This window comes from Ochlerotatus camptorhynchus, unplaced genomic scaffold (genome assembly GCF_037179485.1).
Source record: "Ochlerotatus camptorhynchus isolate MF236.1 unplaced genomic scaffold, CSIRO-AGI_Acam_v1.1 ptg000070l, whole genome shotgun sequence".
Taxonomy (NCBI): Eukaryota; Metazoa; Arthropoda; class Insecta; order Diptera; family Culicidae; genus Ochlerotatus; species Ochlerotatus camptorhynchus.
Window position 1 is genome coordinate 1,042,510 of NW_027040560.1, and position 20,938 is coordinate 1,063,447.

The window sequence follows — 20,938 nt, forward strand, 5'->3', positions numbered from 1 at the left end:
CCGCTCTTCGGCTGGCAGACAAAAAAAAAGTGAATCCCACACGCGCACCCGCATTTAATTAACTCATATTCAGTTCAGTTCATTATTGGTTTCCAAACCGAGAATCTTATTTCTTTTTTCGTTTCCATCGCATCCAATTGAAGTGACATTTTTTTCACATTGAATTCCGACTCTGTTTTCATTTCCATTTAACATCGAAAGTGGTGGATCTACTTTAAAGCTCGTTTCAATTGCTGATCGCTGATTTTAAAGGGGACCATTTCACGCTTCAACTAACTTTTCCATTTCCATTTCTCGCTTCTCTAACACAACTAACTCTGCACGGACGACGGGCACCGGGGGAAAAAGGACGTGGCTTCGTACATACAATCGCACCAGGTGTCGCACCATTCCAACTCGACGACGCCTACACCGGACGTGGATCCGACGCCGAGTCTGAGCCATGCCACCCGCGTCTCTCCAGCGACGGTAAGGAAGCTGCTTTCGTGTATTCGTTTTTCGTAGACTTTTGGTACCTACCTATTTTTTTCCCCCCCGGCGGGTTGGGGGTTTCTTTCAATTGAGTACGACGGATAGTAATTTAGGAAATATTTAGAAGATACTGAGAAGCAAAGCACATGATTGGAAGGACACTTGTGTATGATAATATTTGCGAAAAAATCTACGGCAACCGGTGGGATTTGAACCCATGAATCCCGTTCAGTACATGGGTACCGCTGAATGATACACGAGTAACAAACAAACACGTTAATCGCCGATTGCGCGCGAATAAAAGCTCAATCTTGCAAACAAACTATACCAAATGATAGAGGAGTCATTCCTCTACCTGTTTGTGTTGTTAGTTTTCGAAATTGAGCTTTAATTCGCGAGAAATCGGTGATTAACATGTTTGTTTACAAAAGCAATTACGCCTTAATCTCGAAGTTTTCCGGATGTAACATTCGTCTACCTTCGATCATGTGTGCCTGTACCATTCTAGCTTCTCAGTATCGGTAGATGATAAACAAATACATCTCTATTGGCTTGCGTCAAATATCTCGACACGAGTTGTTCGATACAATTTGACTAAAGCGCCTGAGTGTAGAACTTCTCTCATTCATTCCTCAAATTTAAAACAAGTAGGTATTTTGCCGCCAGCACTAAATTAAAGTAAGTCTGATTACCGACTTCCGAACCTTCTTTGCCGTGTGACAGCAAAGTGACTTTTTCACTTTGTTTCATTTTCACATTCAGTGCATCAAACAGCACCTATTTTGATGCAAAACAATTAGACCAATGTTCATCATTATGAAATTCATTGTAGCAAAGTTTGGTCTACGAAAGTCACTTTGCTGCAAACTGTCGATTTTAAATGTCGTTTTTGCAGCAAAGTGACGTTCGTAGAACAAAATTTCGAACAATTAAGTTCGTTTTATTCCTGACATCTTCTTGCATGAGAATGTCAATTAGGGTTGCCCTAATTACGGACACGGATTTCTTTCCCGGCGATTTACTGAACGCGTACAGCTCTTTACTTAATTAGCATACTAACTCTCCCTTTATTCAGCGTTTCAAACCCTTTTTATACTAAGCTATCCTTGTTTACTAACAATGGGAATTGTCATGTTTTGGGTTCGGGCTTTATCTCCCAGTCTTAAATAGCTGATCGTACAATTATTTGAGTTCGTGATTTTTCTTCCACTCTAAAATAACCGATCGTATAAGTTTTTGAACCGGGAATTCCAAATCACCGGAAAAATACCGTGAATTTTGATGATAAATCGGGAAAAGAAATACTGCGCCCTCTCTTTTAAAAAATAAATAAATTGTGGTCCTTGAAATGTTTCCAAGGCCCTGCATTTTCATGATTTTGACACTTTGAAAAATTAGGACCATTTCAAAAGAAGAATTCTATGAATAACACTTGGGTATCATGATTTGCGACAAGAGAATTTTGACTAGATTTCCAAGGCAATTGTAAAAAGAATTCTAAAGTGATTGTGAGAAGAGCTGCAGGTGCAAATTTAGAAGAATTCTGAGTAGAATTTTGAAGTGCATGCCTGAAGAATTCTTGACAATTGTGAGGAAGATTCCAGGTCCTATTTTAATGAATTCTGGAGAACTTCGAGATTAGGGCGTAATTGCTTTTGTGAGCATACGCTTCATTTGACGATTTCTCGCGAATTAAAGCTCAATCTAAAAAAAACTAACAACACAAACAGGTACAGTGACCCGCAACGAAAAAAATCCACCAGAATGATTATCAAAATGTTTACTCAAACCTAACTATAATTATCATAAAAAAAAAACTTTTTTGTGCTCTAATAATAAATCAGTTATTAAGAAAAAGAATAGAATATATTTTAATGCATTTATTCAAAAATTCACTTTCTATAACGTTTTGAGAGAAAAAATAAAAAAAAAATGATAAGACAAGAAAAAAAATCCATTTTGTAAATCCAACAAAAAAAAAAATCAACACAATATCGATTTGCGACCTTTAGTACCCAGTATGTCCACCATGAGCTTCAAGCACCTTCTGAAGACGTTTTGGCATGCTTTCCACCAAATTCTGCAGATATAGATGGTCAATACTGCTCCAGACTCTAGACAAGGCTGAAAAGTACGTGTCCTTGTTCGTAACACCAGTCTTATCAACCTTATTATCCAGTATTGCCCATAGATTTTCAATAGGGTTCAAATCTGAGCTATGGGCAGGCCACTCCAATGGTTTGATCCGCTTGGATTTGAAGAAAGCCTTCGTTTTTTTGGCAGTATGCTTCGGATCATTATCTTGTTGGAAGATGTAGTCCTTTCCTACTCAAGTTTTTGCCACGGATTCCTGGAGATTATCATTGATGATATCGATGTTGGCATCAGCATTCATTATGCCATTGATCCGTACTAAGTTTCCTACTCTAGCCCATGCGAAACAGCCCCATACCATTATGTTCCCACCGCCGTGTTTTACAGTAGGCTGAAGATGTCGATCCTGTAGGGCTTCATCTGGTTTTCTCCACACTGTCAATCGACGTTTTCGATTGAAGAGCTCAAACTTTGACTCGTCGGTCCACAAGACACGTTTCCAGAAATTCACCGATTTATTGATATACTTTTTGGTGAATTCAAGACGTGCTTTCTTATTCTTGGCATTGATGTACGGCAGCTTTCTTGCGAATTTGCTCTTCAAACCTTGTTCACTGATCCTGCGGCTGATTGTTCGATCGGATATCGAAAGCTGAAGGTTCACCTTGATCGACCTGATCGTTGTTGAAGGGTTTTTCTTTATTTCCCGGATAATCATTGTATCAGTCCGATGATCCGTTTTGCGCACGCCTCCTCTACCTGTTCTATCAGTCACGGATCCGATCTCCTGATATTTCGCCCAAATCTCCTGAACTCCTGAACAGCATTTTTCCGTTGTAATACCTTGTTCTAACAGTCTTTTACCACCAAATTTCGGATGGAAATCGTAATTTGTTTGCCAACCATGATTTTTCGGCGATATTACACTATTTTCCGCGATAAGCAAGTGACGGACGACTTAAAATGGCGGCAAATGACGGGGTGTTGATGTTGACATGTTTCAAAACTAATTCCGAGGGGTTTTTCAATGTTTAATTACAGTTGGGAGTACTTCGCCGATATGGAATCGATTTCTTGTGTCGAATTTACGAAATGGATTTTTTTTTCTTGTCCTATCATTTTTTGTTGATTTTCTTCAAAACGTTACAAAAAAAGTAAATTTTTGAATAAATGAATTAAAACATCTTCTATTCTTCTCTTAAATACCTGATTTATTATTAGAACACATAAAAGTACTTTTTTTGAAAAGTATTTTAGGTTTGAGTATACATTTTGATATTAAGTCAGGTGGATTTTTTTCGTTGCGGGTCACTGTAGATGAATGGTTTCTCTATAATTTGGTATAGTTTGTTCACGAGATTGTTCTTTTATTCGCGAGAAATCAGCGATTGACATGTTTGTCTACAAAAGCAATTACGCCCAAATCTCAAAGTTCTCCGGCATTGCCCAAATAAGTGCTGAGAAGAATTGAGGGTTCCTAGAGAATTCCAAGAGGAACTTTGAGGTTATTGAATTCGGATGATATCTCCTAAATAACTAAATTTTGCAAATAACAAAAAAATTCTTTATAATAGTCCAAAAATTCTCTGCAGAACAATCCAAAATTTTATAGGAATTCTTCGACTAAATGATTCCCCATAGAAAAATTGGTTTGAATTCTCCTTAGAATTTTACATGAAATTCACTTCCGAAATGTATTGGAATTTTGCTCAGAATTGTCTTGGAGTTCTCATCAGAATTTTTCTGCTCAGAGCGCCCTTCGAATTCTGCTTGGAATTTCCGTAAAATTCTCTAAATTTACTAAGAATTTGAAATTTGAAATAATTCCTAGAAAATGTTGTGGACAGTTCTCTGAAGAGGTTTTTACGGAAATTCCGAGAAGAATTCCAAGGGAATTTCGAGAACAATTTCTTGGGAATGATGAGTAGAATTTTAAGATTTTTTTTTTTTAAATTCTGATGAGAACTTCAGTATAACTCTGAGTTAAATTTCAATACATTTCAGAAGTGAATTGCATGCAAATTCTAAGGAGAATTCAAATCAATTTTTCTAAAGAAAATCATTTAGTCGAAGAATATCTTCAAAATTTTTGAATTCCTAGAAATTGTTGGATTGTTCTGCACAGAATTTTAGAACTATTAAAATGAAAATTTCAAGGGGATAGGGGAAATGGATGTAATGTCGGCCTCAATGTCCCTAATTTGGGTCCATACATAAATTTTCAATAACGACCAAAAATATCCATTAGTAAAGACTGGAACGCGCAAAAAATGGTCGACAAAAAAATCGTTTCTTTCAGTCAAAATTTATATCACAAAAATCTTCTTATTTGTCTTTTGGTAGTTCAATTCATATATTTATAGGAAAAAAATGTTCGTTTATTCTTTTGGTGCCAAATCCGAACTGCCGTGCCTTCCGTTTAACCCCTTTCATTGAATTTTGCACAGTGGTCTCATCGACCTTATTCGCCGCCGAACGCCAGTTAGATTTAAACTGCTGCTCCTTTTCCATGGATTTATTAGTTTTTTTGAGATTCCGTTTGACCAAGACCCAATACCGTTCGATAGGGTGAAGTTCTGGGCTTTTGGGAGGGTTGTGGTCTTTGGGTACCACAACCACGTTGTTCGCATCGTACCTCTTCAAGTCCGGCCAGAACAGCACAGGTCTATTGTGTTGCTTAAGGAATTGTAGCGGCCGCTTTTCCAGGCACTCCTGGGCGTAGATCTCTTGATTGATGGTTCACGTAGTAATGAAAATGCCGCTTTTTAGAGCACACGTGCATATGGCCTGCCAGACGAGATATTTTTTCGGGAACTTCGATAGTTTGATGGTTTTGAAAATTTCAGCCACCCTCCCTTTTCCTGATGCGGTATAAAACTCCTGTCCCGGAAGCTGCTTGAAATCCGCCTGCACATAAGTTTCATCGTCCATGACGACACATTTGAGCTTTGTGAGCAGATTCGTATACAGCTTTCGGGACCGCTGCTTTGCCGACGTGTTTTGTTTGTAATCTCCGTTCGCCACCTTCACCTTCTTAAACGTCGACAACCCGGCTCGTTTCTTGGCCCGCTGCACAGTAGTATGGGAGACATTGAGCTTGCCAGCGACGTCCCGGATTCCGCTTATATTTCACCGCCGCCTTCTTCGTCGTCGCTGCCACGTCCGGATTACAATTGCCGTGGCTTCCAGGCTTCCTGGCGGTCGATAGACGCTCCCCGAACACTTTTAAAACGTTTGTCACGATCGATTTGGCCACATCCAGCAATTTTGGCGTGTGATAACGTCGGATTCTCATGCTGCGCGAGCAAAACTTGACACGCTGCTCCTCTTGCTTGGACGTCATTTTGAAAACTGGAGAGCAAACGGTGAAAAATCATCATAGCAACCATTGTACACTCTACTTCCAAATGCAGCATTTCAGGTTTTTTAATGCATTTTTAACAGAAATACACCAATTTCAAATTGAACAATTTTTGCGCATTCTAGACTTTACCCAGAATTTGTGAACAAATCATTTAAATTAGTTTAATATTGTATCCACTTTTAGTAACTGGTTGGTTGATTGAGCAGTGGTAGTGCACTCGATAATGATGCATTACCACGTTTAAACACTTTTTACCAGCAAAAAATCACACTTTACAATCAAAACAAATCCCCAAAAAAGACTGAGCTTCTGTGAATTTCTCATACGGATCCGTATTTCTGCAAAATTCAATGAATTCTATAGATTTTCAGAAAATTTCGCAGAACCGACATCACTGACTTTCATCTGTTTTGTTTTTATTCAACACAGCTGACAGTTGACAGACCGAGGGAAAAGCAACTAGTGAAAAAAAAATCATGAACGAGGGATGCTCCGGTTGCTAAACAATGCTTCGGAATGTGCAATGTGCGGGATGTCTGTTTGTCTGTGCCCTTACTACACTGAAAAAAGTTTTCATATAGTTTCCATTGGGAACGCAGATGATATTTTTCCAATAACAAAATTAATGATTTTTACCTGAAATTCACATAACATTCATATGATCACATGAATTCTATGTGATAAATCACATGAACTTCATTGGACACATAAGGTTCATGTGATTTCGTGGTGCGATTCCCAATTATGAGATCACATGAAAGTTATGTGAAATTCTAATAGATATTTTCCATCGGAAATGTGATTTATTTTTTGAGTGTATGAAGATTTCCTCTTCCGCCCATTCAAAAATGCTGTTTTTACATCTACCGTTCCGATTCAAATTTCGGACACTTTCATTTTTAATTAAATATTACATCCAGTTAGAAACAAAGTAATAATGTTAGATGATCGTGGAGGGCACTAGTCAAAAAAATTTAAAATTTACAAGACATGTGGATCATATTCGACCGAGATAATCAACTTTTAAAAGTGTCCGAAATTCGAGTTTAAGTGTCCGAAATTTGAATCGGCACGGTATTTGGTGTAAAAGCAATTTTTGATCGTTAGCAAGTGCAAGCGCTAAACAAACCAGTGTGCAAAACAGTCAGGTTCAATGAGTCATTTTCATATGAATATGAACTGCCATCTGCCTCATCATTCACTGCCTCGTGAGAGTACACGGCGAATAAGAACGACCCAAATTTGAGTTTAGTTCACTCATAATCGCCAAAAGTGCAGGAACTCAGCGATGAGTAAATTTGTCTCATGGTTTCCTGTGGAAAACCTAAAAAATCTGCCGGAAAATGAGGAAATTGACGAAAATTTTATTTAGTCTCGGAGTAGTACCAATAAACTGAGTGAATCCAATCGTTACTTTTCTCAAATTCGGAAATTTTTCCCTGGAAAATCCTGGAAAAACCTGGGAAAACATGAGACAAATTTTACTCATCGCTAAATTCCTGCACTTTTGGCGATTATGAGTGAACTCAAATTTGGGTCGTTCTCATTCGCCGTGTATGAATGATCGAGGAGCAAACGAGTCCCTGACAGCCGAGCACTCACTCAGTAGCTCAGTCAGCACGTTTATTCTTCCGTGATGGTATCCAATCCTTGTTTTGAATGACTGAGTGTACTTTTTTCTATGGAAAAATGCCTCAATTACATACATGCTGCGTGAGCGAAGGCAAGCGGTGTGAGTCGAACCCTTCGTGAGTGACTGAATGTTTTTGTTGGCTCTTTTATTGCCTCGTCGTTCACCGTTTGGTACAAACGGTCTGGACAGAGCAATGAATTGAATAGTGCAGTGCTGTCACACTCAGTCAAAGCAGTCAATAATTTTACGCTCTAAAACAAACGCCCTCCAGCTGGCAACAGGTGAATATGTTTCTCTATAGTATAATCCTGGTCGCTGCGAACATCCCTTCGCCACTAACCGCACTTTGTACCTTCCATCCTCTTTCAATGAGAAAACCCATTTTGAGTAAATTAGTTTTACTCCTTTTGGCGCACAGTTAACCACTGCCCAGGCATCTACACACACACAAAATTTATCACATATCTAATGGATAAAATCCATGATTTCACATAGCTTTCCTGTGATCACATAGCAGCAAATCCCACCACAAAATCACATGAATATTATGAGGTCCAAGAAATTCATATGAAAAATCATATAAAATCAATGTCAGATGAATTCCATTAATTTTGATTATGGATGAAAATCATGTGCGTTTCCAATGGAAGCTACATGAAAACTATTTTCGGTCTACTTAAGGTGCACGTTTCCATTCTGGCCTATTCAGAAAACTTCTTTAAAAACGGGTGGCAACTAAAATTTTGGAATTTCTTTCTCAAGCTGTCAAAAAAAGACAAACATACTTGAAGAAGATCTGATTTATTGAAATTAAAGATACATTGTCCATTGTTGAAAAAAAATTAGTGAACATTTGAAAACGGTCCGTAATCGGATGTTCGGCGAAGCTTCCGTTTGATGTCGGAACAGGAGCGTTGTACGGCCTTCATGTCAACTTTGCGAATGCATCTCTTGATTCTACCAATCAACTGTTTGCAATTCGTGGCTCTCCAGTTATTTTTGTACACCAAGGAGCTCAAAACCCCGAAGAAATCTTCGATTGGGCGACATTGAGGCAGATTTGTCGGGTTGTGGTTTTTGGGTACAAATGGGATCGAATGGGTATTCAGGAACGATTGTGTTTTTTTGGCGTAATGCGATGACGCTTTATCCGGCCAAAACACGTATTGTCCATCAGCATGATGTTTTTGTAGAAACGGGATCAAAATTTTCTTCAAACATTCGTTCTGGTACACATATTGATTGATTGCCAAACCAGAGGGTTTGAACCATGGCACATAATTTTGGCTGGTCTTCCACTACCTTGCTTGCGAGCAGTTGTTGGGGATCTTAGGATATGGTAAACAGTCGAAGCCGCAACATTTTCGCTTTTAAAATGTTGTACCGTATACTTTTTGCCGAGATTTCTGTGCAGTTCGTAGAACTGTACAACGCGCTCGCGAAATACTTCTTGTTTCGACGGCATTTTGAGCAAAACTGAGCAAGCATAAACAAAACAGAAAATACTAGCAGAAAGAGGAGAGAGAGAGCTAACACATACACACTCTTATTTCTCTCTGAGCTCGTTTGTTGTTGAGCATAGAGGCCTCGAAAAAATTCCAAAATTTTAGTTGCCACCCGTTAGACACATAAAACCTGACAATTTAGCTTTCAGAGAGTGACAATCAGCGATTTTTTGATTCGTGGACGTTCACTCAAAGTGAGTGCTAAGTACTATCTAAAGAATGAGAAGTTCGTTAGTTGATAACAGCTACAACTGATTTTACGTGTGCAATTCATTCCGCGTACAATCCTTATTTTTTCATTAAATGTATGGAGTGTTAGATCATGCTCAACGCTGCTTTAAATTAACTACCCCTTCCCCCGCTCCCCGATTTAAAAAAAAATATGTTCACTAGATATCCTCTTCCTAAACTGATCCTAAATTGAATCCCTTCAGACATTGGTGCTCAACACGGGAAAACTTACCAGGTCCAAACTTATTGAGGTAAGACAGATTAATAGCTCTTTCTCAAAATTAAAGGTAGTGGTGCATGGCCGTTCTTAGTTCGTGGAATGACGAACGTGACTCAATCAAATTAAATAAAACGCTATCAGCAGTCAGATGTTGAAACCGCCGATTGGGCCGTGGGTGGCTTCAGCCGTTTGCGCCCGCCGGCGGTGTAGTGTGACCTGATAATACGTCAACTCATCGAGGTTGACTTCTGCTTAATAGGACAATTTGTGTTCAGCAAAATGAGATTGAGCGATAACAGGTCCGTGATGCCCTTAGATGTTCTGGGCTGAACGCGCGCTACAATGTGAGCAGCAGCGTGTATCCTAGCCCAAGAGGGCCGGGAAATCACTGAAATGCTCATTTAGTCGGGATTATGGATTGAAATGGTCCATATGAACCTGGAACTCCCAGTAAGTGCTGGTCATTAGCTAGCGTTGATTACGTCCCTGCCCTTTGTACACACCGCCCGATGGATTATTTAGTGAGGTCTTTGAAGGTGAACATTTGTTAGTCCCTCGGGATTACATTTGACCAGCTGAAGTTGACCGAACTTGATGATTTAGAGGAAGTAAAAGTCGTAACAAGGTTTCCGTAGGTGAACCTGCGGAAGGATCATTACTGTATGATTCTCACCCGTCGAGAGATTTCTCCTGTGTTCATATCGAACGTGTGTCTGGTGTCGGCCTCCCGCCGTGTGTGTGTTTTCTGAGGACTCTGTGACCACGCCCGCCGATTGTTGTTGTTGCTACTACTCGTATGGTATTTGAGTAAAACCGTAAATCGTTCTGAGGAAAACGTTGGATCTACTTTAGATTGTCTCTGCTGAGCCATTAGAACGACGTTCCCGATGCCAATGTCGGATTCTTTGGCACCATGTGCCACATCTGTATACCGGTTACTTACTAGTTTAGCTTCACTATCCAGCTCTCTTAGTTCCGTGCGGTCGAATGCCTTGAAAGAGGATTCGCTCCAAAGACTCGGGAATGTCTCTCGATACTTCCACCCTACTAGCATCTCGAAGGGTGTAACGCCTAAGCGCGAACGTTCACACTGCAGGGCGTTTCTCCAATTCTTACCTTCAATTTTCGAAGCAGCAACCGCCTTAATAATACCCTGGTTCTGGCGTTCAACCGCACCATTGGTCTGTGGGCAAAGGGGAATTGATTTCCGAATGTTGACCCCTTTGTTCTCCCAACAAGAAATGAACGCTGAACTTTTAAACGGAGGTCCATTGTCGCTTTGGATCACGGTTGGGCATCCCCATGTTTGAAACACTTGATTTAAGGCTGCGTTGGTACTATCGGCATCCGTGCGCTTCATTTCGATCACTGAGAGGTACCGCGAGTATGTATCGGCGACCACTAAGAATTCACCACTTCCGAACCCAGGAATGCAGAGAAAATCGATTTGAATAACTTCCCACGGACCATCGGGAATTTCGCGACTGAACAACCTCCTTTGCCATTCCCGGCCACCAGATATTCGGTTCTCAAAAAATTGTAGTGTTTCTTCACAACAATTTTAAAATCACTGTACTAAAATTTCACTGTTTGTCATTTTCTTTACTTACCTCTTGGGAGAATCTGCGCCATTGTGGTAGCGTTGCCAGGTCATTTTCAGAAAAATCTGGACCAGCTAAAATATAAAATCTGGAAAAATCTGGAATGCTCCAAAATATCCTGTTTTTAACATAATGCTATTGAAATCAAAGTGATGTGCCAATCTTCCGTAAAAACTGGTCCGTATGATCAGCTGGAATTTATTTGAAGTACTAGAATCGTTATGAATTACAAGTTTAAATAAATTATATAAAGCAAATAACTTGTTAGCATTGCGAAAATTGCATATAGAGAGTAGAAACACATCGTTGGTACATGAGCGGGTCGGCGATCATCTCTTTTTGCCAGTGGTGGCGGGGGGAGGGACACCACTCACCATCCATCTCCAAAGGGGGAGTTTGGTAAAGAGAGATGATAAAACGGATTTGCACCTTCCTGAAAGTTGTCTAGCTCGCTTTTTACTCTCTGTATGCAATTTTCACACTGCCGTACTCTAAACGGAACTATCAATTCTATACTTTCATCTCTTCATCTATCGTATTAAAAATACCACTTCAGTATGTTATTTGAAATTAGCATCTTCAACTATGTAAATCGTTGACTTCACGCAGAAGTAATACTAAACATATAGTCAAAGTTGTTAGCATTGCTAAATCATCCAAAAGTTGAAAAGTTTTGACACAGTGTGGCCAAAAAGTTTAAATATCAATTACGCAGCAGTTCAAACATTGAATTAAATGTGGGTAAAAAACTGCAGAAAATATTTTTAGAATTGTTTTATAAATTACAACTTTTTTTTTAAAAGAATGAGAAGCAGAGAATTAAGCAAATTTGATGGGATGGATTTTTTTAAAGTCGATGTAGTCCTTACGATTTGATGCAGTACCAGAATATAAAGATTTTATTAATTCTAAATAATTCTTATATTACCCTGAGGTTGATCAGATTCACAATTTAATTCAATACAACACACAATACCCAACAGGCAATTTTATTTTCTAGCCAAATTCTGTTGCATTCATCCTGCTAGCCAGAAGAGCGGACTACCATTGGCGAAAGTGACAATCACTGGAGGGCTAAGCTCCAACCAAAGAAACAAACTAAACCATTCAATTTACTTGCGAATCATTGCTATATTCTCATCATGCCTTCCCACACGGGCATCCCAGAGTCTAAATCATTCTCCTATCTGGTTCCCTTGTGCTTATGCGACTAACAGATTTTGGGTTTGCTTAATGGCTAAATACGTCTACTCACGCACACGGACCCATGACTCGTCGTTGTTTCGGCTACGTCATCGACCGACCAAGAATGTCGCCCGATCAAGCATCCCGTTGACGCTCGTTCACTTGTCGGCCTGCTCCTACTGGCACCGGCCAAGTCTTCCTGCCGCACGTGAGTGCTTCCTGGCTACGCCGTCCGTGCGGCCACGCGAAGTTGGCGCTTGCCTATGGAACCCAATGAGCACTCTGCTTCCGTCAATCACCGCCTTGGCGAGCAGTTGACTTCCTGCTTCGGCGATGTTGGCCGACGACGTCTGCGGGCCCTTGAAACTCGTTTCTACCTGAGATTGCTGCAATAAGACCCTGCGATGGAACAGCTGATTAGTTCCTGACAACTGGCCGTCCAGATCGATGATGCTTACCCTTTGATGGGGTCTTCTTTGTGTCCGTGTAGCCTTTATGGTTGTGACCACCAAGCAAGGCTGCTAGCCGGCGATCTAACACGGGTAATGTCGGTCGTATGATTTCGTCCAGTGACGATGCTTTGGTGCCTTCGGATCGTACTGCTCCTACACGTGTGCGCTTCGAGTCCGTTCTTGGCGTGTTCGGCTGTCGTACAATTCCTCCAAGTGCGGTTGGTAGAACGCCGATCGTTTGACTTCGTCCGGTGACGGTACTTCCGCTTGCCTCTGTGGAACGGGTTGCCACCACCCACGTTGCAATCCGAGTCACCGGTCGTTTTTCCTCTGGCCGAACTGCTCTTAAAAGCAAGGTTGACTGTGTCGTGTGATTTCCAACGTTTGGCCTAGTCCCTTGACGGTTCTTTCGCTCGTTCCTACGGAACGTGTTGCTTCCCCGTAAGCCGAAATCCAAAACGCCAGACTAGCTCTTCTACGAGTATGGCTGACGGTCAACTTCCCGTCACTTTTCACAAAGCACACCAAGCGCGTGAATCCACCGTACACTGGAGAATAAGAATGACGAAGCAAAAGCATCCGATCACGCTGCTGCCCTTGCTCGCTTTTGTCTGTTTGATGCGTCCGTGTGAGTGCAATCTTTTCGCTCTCTCGTTGCGTTCGTTTGCAGCGTCGCCTTGCAAAAGGCCTTTTGCAGTGGAGTATTTTGACTTGACGGTTGGTCGATGCGTGCGTACGAGCGTACTGATGACAAAATTGTACTAATTCTTCGGCACTTAAAGCTAATGTTTCTCTGGTTTGTTAATTTAACTGAACAAGTGCAAGAAATAAGCAGAATTTGTTTACATCGTAACAATTCACCTGGCTGAAGTTTACCTAACCTACAGGTAACTGTGCCATTCGCGCATAAACATTACGAATAATGTTATGCCAAAGAATAATTTTATTATATTACTAAAATGAAAGTCTGATAGCGTCATTTTTGAAGTCTCAGGATCTTGAAATGATCATAAATTCCGGAATTTCTATTTTTTCTGGGTCCCAGATCATGAAAATTTTTGTTAGTCTGAATTTACTTGGAACTCTTCACAGGATATCTTCGCCCTTTTGTTTGAACTCCATTTGAATGATCCTAAAATTTAATCATACTTATTTTCTGGATTCCCCTAAAATAATCTTTTTCAGTAACATTCATAGCAGAATGCATAGCATTACCTTTTTTAATCTCTTATACATTACTCTACAATTCCACAATTCCCTGGACTCCCTGTGTCCAGTTTTCCTTATGAAATTCTTAAAATATTCTTAATAATTTCCTTGATGCACTCTTCAGAATGACCGTCACACTCTTCTCAGACCTATCCGATAATTCCCTTTGAACTGCTTTGTAGGTAAGGTCAGAATTATTTTGAAATACTCTTCAGTATTTCCTAAGTACTCATGTACTTTGCCAAAATGGCCTTGAAAGTCTCCCAAAAATTGCGCATAATTCCGTTAAAATGTCTTAAAATATTTTTGAAATTAATATTCATAGAAACATTGGACATAAAATTCATTGAAATTATTCCTACGATTCGTATCAGCATAGGCTTTTTAATCTAATTTCCGTCCTACTAAGCACAACCCGCGCTTTACCTCTCTTTTCCGAACGAGTTTAAACAAAAAATGGAATATTTCTGTCAAAAATGTCTTTTAAATTTATTCACCTTTCCATACGTACCGTTGGATTTGATAAAGAATCACAAATTGTTGAGATATTGTTTAAAATCTAATACTGCTTCTTGATTCTAAATTCGTTCTACGAGTTTCAATTCCGTCCTAACGCATTGAAACGCATTTAGATTTTCTTCATCCGACGGATAAACGTAGGAAAATTGGATTAGCTAGGAGCGCTTCTTTTATTTTGAGAACAATGAGCGTAAATATTCATACAATGCGCTCTAACAGGGTTTATGTTGTAGCTAATGAACTAACGCATCGGAACAAACCTATCATTGATCTACCCTACTCCTCAAGTTTCATCTTAAGAATTTTCTATGATTTCTCTTCCGGATTGTATTTCCTATATTCACAAAATCTCCATGCAATTGTCAACAGAGCTGAGAAGCCAATTGAAACCGCCTTCAACCAAAGGTTGTACAGACTGAGTATTTAACACTAAACAACGGACAACGCATCACACCCAGTAGATCAGTAGGGAAATTTTCAGGTTGTCAAATTTTGCACCGGCTGGAGCGCGAATCGAATCCTTACTTCGTGGCACACACAATACGCCTGAACGACGGGTGACGCTGCACGACCACGAAGGCCAAAAAGATGGATGGAACTCTACTCAGAATTAGCTTGAAGTTCTCCTTTGATTACACAAGGAATTCGCCTCACACTTCACTGTGAACTATTTGCAGAATTACCTTAAAATTCCAATAATGTCCAACGTTGATGGCCTTTAATAATTAAAGTAGCAAGTTTGGATTTTTTTTATTAGAGGGTAGATCAATTGCAGTGATATTTTTAAAGCAACATGTTTAAAAAGTCTGGGAAAATCTGGAACATATTTAATAAATCTGGAAACATACGTGGTCTGTCTGTGTATCTGGCAAGACGACTAAAAATCTGGAAAATCCAGATAAATCTGGAATACTGGCAACGCTGGTGGTAACTCTCCATCGAAATCCACAAGCGTCCCTTCGCAGCAAGAGTCGTCGAATCAATCATGTTCGGGAAAATGTTTGGTTTGAAAATGGATGCAACATTTTACACTGAAACAAACTTTGCAGAGAAATTTAAAGCATAAATCACTCAGTAATCATAAGTTTCAATTCTGCACAGAAACACTTCTCGACATTGATCATAATTTTTCTTACTAGAATGGGCAGATGTAGAATGTTTTTGAAAACATGAACATTGAACATGCAAGTCAGCACGCCGTGCTGTTCAGGGTTGGAAAACATTAAAACATTAAAACATTTTCAAACTGACGACGTCGTACCGTAAAGTGCTATTATTTCGCACACCTAAAATGCAATGTTCGGACTACAGAGTTGTAACATTGACAGGAAAAATGTCATCGAAATAGGTTAGTAATAGAGAGGGTCAATATAAGAGAGGAGCGGATTCAAAACAAACTGCCTTGGCAACCTATGTCTAAGTGATTTAAGGCAACACTGCCAATACAATCGAGATAGGCGCTGCTCAATTGACTCTGGCTTTGACTGGTCGTTTGTCTCAAAACCAGCCAGTCCGCTCTATAGTCACTATATTCATAGTCTGGCGGATAGAATTTCGATCTATCAAAAAACGGAACCAATTCAATATATTGTAGACCAACAATTGAAAAGGTACTATTAACTTTTATAAACAAAACGTTGATTATTCTTTCCTCGCCAATCGAAGGTTAATTACCAACATCATCGGATAGGAGAAACTTTCAATAACCTAAATATTGTGTTAGTTTGTGTAGGCGAGCCTTGTGTCACGAGAAAACGGTTTTCGAAATTTTGTTCGCAATAGCTGATGTGCTCTTTTCTGTTGTGGGTCGTGATATGCTCGACTGGTTCCGCTATTTGACAGCTCAATTGGTTCCCGAGATTCTACCCGCCAGACTATAAATATAGCGACTATAACACTAGACCCCCTCTAGTTAGTAACATGCTATAAATTCGTAGTGCGAACATTGCATGAGTATTAATTTCGCGCATTTTCCAAAAATTCCAAAATAATGCGTAATGTGGATATTTTGAATTGAGCTTGAAAATTATAAATATTATTAACTAAAGTGTATGAGAAAAACACAAGCTTATAAAATATCACAATCCCCTACAATGAATGTTTACAAAATGCGCGATCAGTTAGTTCATGACCGTGCATCGTCGTAGAAAAAAAATGCATCACCATCAGACGCCCCGCTTCCATGATGCCTTTTCCGGTTGCTACGGTGACACCCTAACCGCGCACGGGTGACTTGAACGCACCGAAAGACGGTAACCTTGGTTATGTGCGCTAGATACGGACGGCGGCGTCCCTCTGGCGTCCACCTGTCGTTGTTGTTGCCCTATCCCTCTGCATAACGGAAATCGCTCGCGTAACCCAGAGCAATAGACCGACCAACAACAACCTGTTGATTTTGCCAAACTGCCTCTCTTTGCTCAACAGGTCGCTTGGCTGGTCGAGAACTACGAAAACGCCGAGGGTGTCAGTTTGCCACGGTCCACGCTGTACAACCACTACATGCGCCATTGCAACGAACACAAACTGGACGCGGTGAATGCTGCCAGCTTTGGGAAACTGATCCGATCGGTTTTCACCGGACTGCGAACTCGACGGTTGGGAACGCGGGGTAACAGTAAGTACCACTACTACGGGATACGGATCAAACCGGGATCAGCTCTGAACAACGCCATGGACGATAGTAAGCCAATGAATGCTAGTCATCTGAACAACAACAACAACAATAGTCACAGTCATAATCAGAACACGATGGGTGGCGCTGGTCACGGGGGTGGTGGTGGAGTCGGAGGGATGGGTCACGGTGGATCGATAAACCACCGTGGATCGAAGAAGGGCTTGATGAAGAATGAAATCCCGGAATCGTGTACTCAGGTAAACAAGTTTGTGTGATCTATCAAGGTGAGTCCAAGACTTATGCTTCAATTTGTTCTGCAGTATTTGGGAGATGCGTCAGGTGCCATTGCACAGTTCCCGGTGATCAGCCTGAATCACCCGCTTCCCGAGGATATTAGTTTAGAAGATGTCGATACGCTGCAGTCGATCTACCGCGAGCATTGCGAAGCCTTCCTGGATGCCATATTGAGTCTGGATTTCAACACGATCGAGTCACTTTGGCGCGAATTTTGGCGAGCCGAGAACAACAACAACAATGCGGATGAGTGCGAGGAGGAGAAGTACCTCAGTAAAACCAAGCTGTACGTGCTGACCCAATGTGAACCGGTTCAGGACTTTATCAAACAGGTGAGTGGCAGTTTGGTTGAAAGGGTTTTGCCGGATAATTTAAACGGGTTTTTTTTTCTGTTTAAAGGTCGACTTTATGTTCTACCAAAACATGGTTGAGGTTCTGATTCCGGATGTGCTGCGTCCGATCCCAACCGGACTGACCCAAGCGATTCGTAACTTTGCCAAAAATCTCGAGAGCTGGCTCTCGTCTGCGATGAGCGGTTGCCCGGAGCCAATCGTAGCCATCAAGCTATCGGCGGTGGCCGCTTTTGGGCAGACATTGCGGCGCTATACGTCCCTGAATCATCTGGCTCAGGCTGCTAGGGCAGTGCTGCAGAACAGCACCCAGATCGCTCAGATGCTCAACGATCTCAACCGGGTCGATTTCCGGAACGTGCAGGAGCAGGCCTCCTGGATTTGTCAATGCGATACGGCTACAGTGCAGCGATTGGAGAATGACTTCAAGGCTGCTCTCCAGCAGCAGAATACCTTGGAACAGTGGGCCAGCTGGTTGCGGGCGGTGGTTGATGACGCCTTGGAAGAGTATCGTGGTAAACCGTCGTTTGTGAGCGCTGCCAGACAATTTCTGCTAAAGTGGAGCTTCTATAGCTCAATGGTGATTCGGGATTTGACGCTCCGCTCGGCGGGTAGTTTCGGAAGTTTCCACCTGATACGACTGCTGTACGACGAGTACATGTTCTTCATTATCGAACACAAGGTGGCAGAGGCGACGCAAACCACGCCGATTGCCGTCATGGGCGAGGTGAGTCTAAATACCTTGGATTGATTAGTTCTGGTTAATGCTGGCTGCTTTTGTGAGGGCGCGTTTTGAAGTTTCGGTTTTGATTTATGTTTTATCGTTTGTGTGCTTTTTCAGCAAATAATCCCTCTGTAGATATTTGAGGCATTACGGTGACTTGTTTCATTTTAGAAAGACTACGGTCGCCAACAGCTGCATTCGCAACACCAACAACAGCAGCAGCAGCAGCAGCAACAGCAACAGCAGCATTCCCAGCAAACGCATCCGGATGATATGAGCAGCATGTTGTACACGTCCGACTTCGAAGTGGTCAACGTCAAAATGGAACCGAGTGCGAAGCGCATGCGCAGTTAGTCAATTTTCTCCACCACTGGTGTTGTCGATGGCTACCACCAGCACCAGAACGCTGCATTGCTATCGCAGTGCCACCGGGAGGGGTTCAGACATTCAACGACAACGATACCGGCGACGGAGCCAGCGCAAACTGCAACCTGGTACCTGGCCCCGTCGTCGTCCTCGTCGCCATCCAACAACAGCAGTACCGGGGCCAGCGGGGAAGCGGAATCGCCGTCGTCCCCGTTTGCCTCCTTCTACTGTGGCCATTAGCATCGAATCGCAAAACTCAATTGTATAGTTGTGTAAGTCACTAGTTTGTAGGTTTAGCCGAGTGTGTGCTAAAGAGATTTTTTATTTATTCGTATGCCCTTCATTTCTAGTTTTTATGTGTCTTTTTCGTTGAATTTGTTTCGTCCGTTCTCCTAAGTTTGTATGTTGATTTGTTCCCCGTGCATGGACGAGGACTATTATTAGTCAATTGTAAATACACCTTCCTAGATTTCTTTTTCCAAATTATACGTACTGTTAGCAAGAGTTTCCCATTCTATTTATTTATCCCAAACTAATTTATTTGCACGAGCTCAACAACTTATTCTTAAGATAGCTATCGAAACACACTCACAAATCTACTATTTATTAAACCTACTATTAGAACGTTACGAAACAAAGCTAAGGAAAAATCTGTCGTTTCCGTGTTTTTTTCTGTGCTAAACAAAACAAAAACAACAACATCAAAACGAACTTACAACTTTTCTCTGTATCGCTCTCGTGTAACTAACATTTTCAACCCAGAATTAATATTAAACGAAACTATTTAAGAGTCGAGTATAATCAAAAAAGGCCATTCTCTTCACCCCCTCACACAACCAACACAAACAAAATGAAGGGAATACACAAACAAACTCTCACCGTATTTATATACCTAGTTGTTAGCCATTAAGAGTAATTAATGCAAATCGCAAAAGAAGGAAGGAGGAAAAGGAAGAGGTACGAGGACTGATCGCATCAAGATGTGCAATTTGCGTGTGCTGTAGTAAGTATCTAGTAAGTTTATACTTATAGTAGAAGCAGGAAAGCATACGACGAATACGGTTGATTTTATTGCTGAAGCTCAAAACTATTTTATTACAAAAACGAAAGATTTGTATTTGCGATAGAAGAGAAATGAATCAAAATTCAACCTAATGACAGAAATTATATTTTCCTTCTGTAACCAATTGCAAGCGAATATGTGAAATTTTAACCATTTTTGAAATACAATGACATAGGAAGCAGTTGGACGGAGAACTGGTAAACACGCGCGCATTTGTATCTCATTTTATTCATATTAATGTAAGGGAAAGGGAAAGTATTGAAACCAAAAAAATAAACTTATAACAAGAGACAACAGATAGAGAGAGAGAGAGAGAAGAAATTAAACTATATGGAAAGCAGAATAGAAAGCTAAACAAATATTGAAGTTTAAATTTATTATAAAAAAAATAATAATAAACCGATAAATGTATGTGCCTGTGGAAAAAGAAGAAACTAAACAGAATGAATAGCCATAAAAAGGAATTAAACCTTTTCTTTTGGGTACTGGATGAAGTGAAATGTGTTAAAGGAGCATTGTTTTAAAAGTACGTAACGCGTCTGACTACTTTCCCCATACAAATTTCCTGCATTTACTCAAGGTTTTCTGAACTTCTTTGATAGGGTTTTCGTCCCACTAAGTACAAACCGCGCTTACTCTCGCTCTTTTTTGAACGGATTTGAGCATTTAAATTGAATGTTTCTACTAATGATGTCCTCTGATCTAGTCCTGCCGAAGTTGGAGGCGAACCAGCTCAAGGCTGAAAGCCTCCTTAATAAAGTTAAATAATAATAATAATAGTCCTGCCGAAGATTGACGACTTACACCATTATGATGAATCAACTTATGTTTGTTTGCTGGGACGCACTGCCGTTGGCATCATGGAAGCCCCTGAGCCCCCCGCCACAGTCGAGCTATTCCCGCCAGCGACCTGCAGCCGTCCCGGCCCTGTGTGCGGGCCTGGTGTAGGGGTCTTCCAACCACACGTTTACGGCAAGTATGAACTCGTGCATGTGAAGTCAACTGTTGATCCGCCACTTGGTTTCAGTTCATCTTCGCTTATG

General features: G+C 40.9%; 1 protein-coding gene across 7 annotated transcripts in view; it reads left to right on the forward strand.

Annotated features, from left to right (window-relative positions):
- The window catches only part of Rfx, a 155,860-nt gene extending 136,353 nt beyond the window's left edge, over window positions 1-19,507 (forward strand). For 3 of the 7 annotated variants that reach the window (XM_065217085.1, XM_065217086.1, XM_065217092.1), the window contains 5 exons: window positions 349-468; window positions 16,909-17,355; window positions 17,419-17,724; window positions 17,792-18,469; window positions 18,638-19,507. In XM_065217085.1, coding sequence (XP_065073157.1) covers window positions 349-468; window positions 16,909-17,355; window positions 17,419-17,724; window positions 17,792-18,469; window positions 18,638-18,820 — 1,734 coding nt within the window. In that variant the 3' untranslated portion in view covers window positions 18,821-19,507. Of the gene's footprint in view, window positions 1-348; window positions 469-16,908; window positions 17,356-17,418; window positions 17,725-17,791; window positions 18,470-18,583 lie in introns of all 7 variants that reach the window. The other 4 variants (XM_065217088.1, XM_065217087.1, XM_065217091.1 and 1 more) reach the window with 4 other exon arrangements.
- The last annotated feature ends 1,431 nt before the right edge of the window (window positions 19,508-20,938 follow it).